The 6,000-nt window shown below is 41.9% G+C and overlaps 1 protein-coding gene across 1 annotated transcript; it reads left to right on the plus strand.

Moving 5' to 3' along the window:
* Positions 1–152: 152 nt before the first annotated feature.
* LOC103958273 (auxin response factor 2B) lies at positions 153–5,373 on the plus strand. The gene is made up of 14 exons (XM_009370525.3): positions 153–810; positions 919–1,031; positions 1,286–1,381; positions 1,504–1,560; positions 1,656–1,811; positions 1,905–1,989; positions 2,159–2,249; positions 2,349–2,513; positions 2,668–2,787; positions 2,897–2,972; positions 3,054–3,225; positions 3,340–4,229; positions 4,335–4,525; positions 4,655–5,373. Exons 1-14 carry the CDS (start codon positions 669–671, stop codon positions 4,833–4,835), a joined length of 2,535 nt encoding a protein of 844 aa, XP_009368800.1. The 5' UTR covers positions 153–668; the 3' UTR covers positions 4,836–5,373.
* Positions 5,374–6,000: the final 627 nt, after the last annotated feature.

The raw sequence follows: 6,000 nt of genomic DNA on the forward strand, positions 1-6,000 counted from the left end.
TACGTAAGGGAGCGGTCGCTGGTATGGGGTTTGCGTCGACCGGGTGTAGACGGTTGGAAAGGGAAGGTCACCGGAGACGACGGGTCATCACCCGGACTTGGTTAGAAATTGACTGCGGTTGAAAATTATTGCACGCTGTTTTGACCACTCAGGGTTTCGCACTTTCATTTTTAAGACACACAGCGACTCATAGAGGAGAGAGAAAGTAGATAGAGAGAGAGAGAGAAGAGGAGAGGAGAGAGAAAGCTCGGAGCTGCTTCCTGTATGCTGAGAGAGAGACAGAGGGGGTGAGTTGCATAGGGAGATAGAGAAGAGATAGAGACTGACATTGACGGTCGAATCGAGAGGATTGGTTGAGAATTGACGGAGCTCTGCGTCGACGGCTGAAACGAAAGGGGTTTTCGTTGAGCTGTGGACTGACGAAGAGAGAGAGAGCGTTGGAGTGGTGGAAATTTGAGCTGTTTGCTTCTGTTTCGAGCTTTTGGGTTAGGGTTTTGATTGAGGTCTCAGAGGTAGAGAGAGGCGGAGAGCGGCGGAGGCGTGGAAGTTTGTGGCGGATTCAGGACTCAGGGTTTTGGCTGCTTAGATCTCAGGGTGGGTGTGAAAGTTGAGAAATTGCAGCGGCGGAGAGTTTCAGATGAGAGATCTGTGCTGAGCTCTTTAAAGAAATGACGTCATCGGAGGTTTCGATAAAGGATAATTGCGGCAACCCGAGGGGGGAGAGCTTCTCGTCTGGCTTCAGCGACCACAACGACCCCAGGACCGTCGGCGAGGGGCAGAACGGTCATTCTACTGTTTCCGCCGGGAGGGGTAAACCCCGGCCGCTTTTTGTTTCATTTCCGCCGACAGATTGTGGGTTCTCCTGTTTTCCATGTGCTGTGGTTGATTGTTTTCTTTTGTTTTGATGGGTGTGTGTAGATGCTGAGACGGCGCTTTACACGGAGCTATGGCACGCCTGCGCAGGGCCGCTCGTGACTGTGCCGCGTGAACGGGAACGTGTCTTTTACTTCCCTCAGGGGCACATCGAGCAGGTCGACTTTCAATTTCTCTATTCCACCAGCCATGTTTCAGCATAACTCAAATAGTTTCAAATAGTTTCATTTTCTTCCATTTTTCGTTAGTCTTCATTTGGGTTCAATATATGTTCATTGTTTCATGGAAATTTGAGTTTTTTATTTATTTATTTTGTATGGGGTTTATTAGCTGATATATCTGAGGTTTTGTGTTTCTGGGTTTTCGTTCATTGTATTAAATTGTCAATTGTGTTTTCTGGGTCCGAAAATAGGTTGAGGCGTCGACTAATCAGGTGGCTGATCAGCAGATGCCAGTGTATAATCTTCCATCGAAGATTCTTTGCCGGGTTATAAATGTATCATTGAAGGTAGTGCGGTGGTTGATCTTATAAAGAAACTAAGAATTGTGGATTTAATTGTTTTGCTGCTTCTTTTGTACTCAAGTTATTTAGCTTTTGGAATGAATAAGTTTCTTTCTACTGAATTATAGGCTGAACCAGACACTGATGAAGTATTTGCACAAGTCACTTTACTTCCCGAACCAAATGTAAGTTGTTGGCGTGAGGATTCTGATTTCTTGTGGGTGGGTAAAACTGATTATGGGTTGAGATTCTGATGGTTTGATGTTCTTTTAAATTTTAGCAAGATGAGAATGCAGTGGAGAAGGAGCCTCCCCCACCTCCACCACCACGGTTTCAAGTACATTCATTTTGCAAGACCTTAACTGCTTCTGATACAAGCACCCATGGTGGATTTTCAGTGTTAAGGCGGCATGCAGATGAATGCCTTCCACCGCTGGTTAGTTTTTATTGCTTTTAGTTTGTTGTTTTCATTTTTTCTTCATTTCTGAATTTGATTTATTGTGGCTATTTTTGGCTTGTGCTTTGGCAGGACATGTCTCGCCAACCTCCAACACAGGAGTTGGTTGCCAAAGACTTGCATGGAAGTGAATGGCGCTTTCGCCATATCTTTCGAGGTAACTTCTATTTCTTTGATACTTACCTTCTTTGCATTCCTGTGCATTTCTGGTGTTACCCAACCACTGTATTAGGACCATTGTTTCTGATACTAGTGAAAGAAAGATTTACTAGACAGTTTCGGCAGTATAATTGTTTACATAATAAACATGCTGTTGGGAATGACAGGTCAACCACGGAGGCATTTGCTGCAAAGTGGTTGGAGTGTTTTCGTTAGCTCCAAGAGGCTTGTTGCAGGAGATGCATTTATATTTTTAAGGTTAGTGGGTTTCTCGCAAATTGAGATTCCATAAACTTGCTGTTCATTTGTTATTTATTTATTTATGTTCTGATATGGGACCATCGTGTAACTTCCTAGGGGTGAGAATGGGGAGCTCCGCGTTGGCGTCAGACGTGCTATGAGACAGCAAGGCAGTGTACCATCTTCTGTGATATCCAGTCATAGTATGCATCTTGGTGTCCTCGCAACTGCATGGCATGCCATTTTAACAGGAACCATGTTCACTGTGTACTACAAGCCAAGGTGTGGTCTATTTTTATTATTTGTATTTCTCAGCAATTAGTTTAGAGGTTTCAAATTTACTGTGAAAGTTGTGTTTTATAATGTTTGTAGTATTTGATCTTGATGATTAGTTCGATTTTGTTTTTGAAGTACTGTTTCAATTGTTTGTTTACAGGACAAGTCCTGCTGAGTTCATTGTTCCATTTGATCAATACATGGAGTCTGTTAAAAACAACTATTCTATAGGCATGCGGTTTAAGATGAGGTTCGAAGGTGAAGAAGCTCCAGAGCAGAAGTATGTTTGATGGATGCTGAATGACTCCTTTCTGTTTATATTAATTACCTGAAAGTGTACCGAGTTTATCTTGTCGTAGGTTTAGTGTAATGAGTTTATCTTGTTGTAGGTTTACTGGCACCATTATTGGAACAGAAGATGCTGACACCAAAAGGTGGCGAGATTCCAAATGGAGATGCCTTAAGGTAAGGAGAATTTCTTAGGGCACCAATTTAGACTATTTTTTGTTGGGTAAGCTAAAACAAACTTTCTTATGTTTCTTAAAGGTGAGATGGGATGAAACCTCTACTATTCCCCGTCCAGAGAGAGTTTCACCTTGGAAAATAGAGCCTGCCCTTGCTCCTCCTGCACTGAATCCACTTCCAATGCCCAGGCCAAAAAGACCTCGAACACACATGGTGCCGTCATCTCCAGATTCCTCTGTCCATACTAGGGAAGGTACAGTCTAATTGACATTGTAATCTTTTTAGATACCTTAAATTCTTTTATGCAGAACATTTTTACCTATCTTGCTCTACTAAAAAGTAATAATATATTCTTCTGTTACTTTAGTTGGATCATCAAAAGTAAATGTTGACCCTGCGATGCCTGGTGGGTTTTCAAGGGTCTTGCAAGGTCAAGAGTTCCCGACCTTGAGAGGCAATTTTGCGGAGAGCGAGTCTGATACTACTGAGAAATCTGTTGCATGGCCACCGTCAATAGACGAAGAGAAGATTGATGTAGTATCTGCTTCAAGAAGATATGGTTCAGAGAACTGGATGTCCTCAGGGAGGCATGAACCAACTTACACAGATCTGCTGTCAGGCTTTGGGAATAATGTTGATTCCTCACATGGTATCTGTCCCCCTTTTGTCGATCAAGGGGTAGCATCTGCTAATTCAATGCGAAAGCATTCACTGGATCAGGCACGTTCGTGGTCCATGTTACCATCACCCCTGTCTCTTAGCTTGGACTCTAATCAGAAAGGTCCTCTTGGAAATATGTCGCATCAAGCACAAGGGAATTCTAGATATGGTGGGTTTGGTGACTATTCTGTTGTGAATGGGCATAGAATTGAGCTCCCTCATGGAAATTGGATGATGCCTCCACCACCTCCATCACCTTTTGAGAATCCGGGGAATGCAAGGGACAACATGCCGAGACCACAGATGTTACTAGACAAACATGAAGCTGTGAAGCCTAAAGATGGAAACTGCAAGCTTTTTGGTATTCCCCTGATAACACCAGATCCGGCATTGTCACACAGAAATATGATGAATGAGTCACCTCGTAATAACCAAGCTCAAACTTTTGAGTCTGACCTGAATTCTGAAAAATCAAGGGGCTCAAAATCAATAGATAATCTCGTGGCTGTCAGTGAGCCAGCTTTGCAAACTTCTCAGCAACATATCAGAGATGTTCAGGGTAAATCACAGGGTGGTTCAACTAGGAGTTGTACTAAGGTATACATCTCCTTCCTGACTATTTTCTTAGGCTTTATTTGGAGCTCTGTTGATAATACGAAAGCCTATCAAAAGCTGAACGTAATAAATTGCTGTTGGCTCCAGGTTCAGAAGCAGGGTATTGCGCTAGGTAGGTCTGTTGATCTTACCAAGTTCAACAACTACAAGGAGCTGATAGCTGAATTGGACATGTTGTTTGAGTTTGGTGGTGAGCTGATGTCTCCGAAAAAGAATTGGATGATCGTTTATACTGATGATGAAGGTGATATGATGCTTGTTGGAGATGATCCCTGGCAGTAAGTATTTATCTTTTATCAATCTGCAGGATTAGTCATTTATTGCCTTCAAGTTGAGTAAAGAGAGATTTTTTTATAAATTTGTGACTGAGAGGTTTACAAAGTAGCGGTTTTATATGCTTGGTTCAGGGAATTTTGTGGCATTGTCCGGAAGATTTTCATCTACACCAGAGAGGAAGTCCAAAAGATGAACCCTGGGACCTTGAATGCACATGGGGAGGATAATCTATCATCAGGTGCGGAGGGTGTGGATGCAAGAGAGGGGAAGTGTCAACCACTTCCATCTGCATCTACTGCTGAGAAGCGTTAAGCCTGGTTCTCGAGATTTGTGGGTATATGACTAGGTATATAATTATCCTTGGATCATATGTTCTTTTTGTTGTCCATTTTACGTCCCCTTTGGCCATTTCCATCATGCATCATACTGAAAAACGTGTAGAGTTTTGGGGGCGAGATGATAGTCATGGTGTTCTTGTGAGGGTCCCTACTATAAGCTATTCGGATATATGAAGTAATGGAGTTGGTGTGAGCCATTTCACTATTGACTTTCAAAATTCAGCTGACGAGAGTCGCATATAGATGGCGAATGTATACCCTTTTGATATATCCAGTTTTGGACGTATTTCTGCAGTTAGTTTATTTGGAAGCTATCTGGTTATAATATAGATATAGATAAATATGTATTACCTTTTGATTCGAGCAAGTTGACGTGGGACTTGCTTTTTGTCAAACAATTCCACCTTGTACATAGGCTGCGTCGACCTCTTTTTCCCGTCCTTGTAATGTAAGTATACAGATTATCTGCTGTTATGATGTTTTTCCGTCAAGGAAATTTCTTATTGCTTTCAGTTTTGTTGGTTTATGTTGTAAAATATCGAGCATGTCTAGCCGGCATTGTTAAAAGCTGAATTCCTGTGGAACGTGTTGTGTTTTGTAAAGATTTGGCTATTTTTACAAGCAGCACAACCTAGTTTGCAAGTAACCAATGGATTTCGTGGCCAAATGAATTGTGTTCTCTCTTTTTTCATCCGCATTTTTCTTTGTCCTAGCCTGTGCTTGAATAATTCAAAGGAGAATCGAGGGATAAAAACAAGGGAAAATTAACTGAAAGTTTCCAAAAACTTTAGTTTTAATCAAAAGGACAAATAGTGTTGTAAGTGAATGGTATCATGAGTGATTTTTTAGACCAAAAATGTTCCTAACGTTAAAAGTGAATTGTACCAGTTAAGACTCCATAGAAACAGTAAGGGAAGTGCCGACGGAGAACCGGGATGCTTCATTTGGTTGCAAGTCCCTTCACATGTAGCGCAATAAGGTTGAGTTCCGGGGTGTGTTTTCTTCTTCAAAAAGTGGAATTGAAGTGTTTTCTGTTGTGGTGTGGAATTTTGAGACGCTTATCTGTTACGATATGTAATGTGTATGGTTTCGTGAGGTTTCTTTTACCACAACTAACGAATTTCATGGTGTAAAGCAAC

This window comes from the organism of the source record quoted next, unplaced genomic scaffold (assembly GCF_019419815.1).
Source record: "Pyrus x bretschneideri cultivar Hongxiangsu unplaced genomic scaffold, Pyrus_bretschneideri_v1 Contig3, whole genome shotgun sequence".
In the NCBI taxonomy this organism is placed as follows: domain Eukaryota; kingdom Viridiplantae; phylum Streptophyta; class Magnoliopsida; order Rosales; family Rosaceae; genus Pyrus; species Pyrus x bretschneideri.

What these genes read in the sequence shown, in the direction of transcription:
- LOC103958273 (XM_009370525.3), top strand. Translation starts at nt 669, where the DNA reads ATGACGTCATCGGAGGTTTCGATAAAGGATAATTGCGGCAACCCGAGG. An exon ending in ATGAATGCCTTCCACCGCTG is followed by an intron (nt 1,812 to 1,904) that starts GTTAGTTTTTAT and finishes GTGCTTTGGCAG; the next exon opens with GACATGTCTCGCCAACCTCC. An exon ending in CAACTAGGAGTTGTACTAAG is followed by an intron (nt 4,230 to 4,334) that starts GTATACATCTCC and finishes TGTTGGCTCCAG; the next exon opens with GTTCAGAAGCAGGGTATTGC.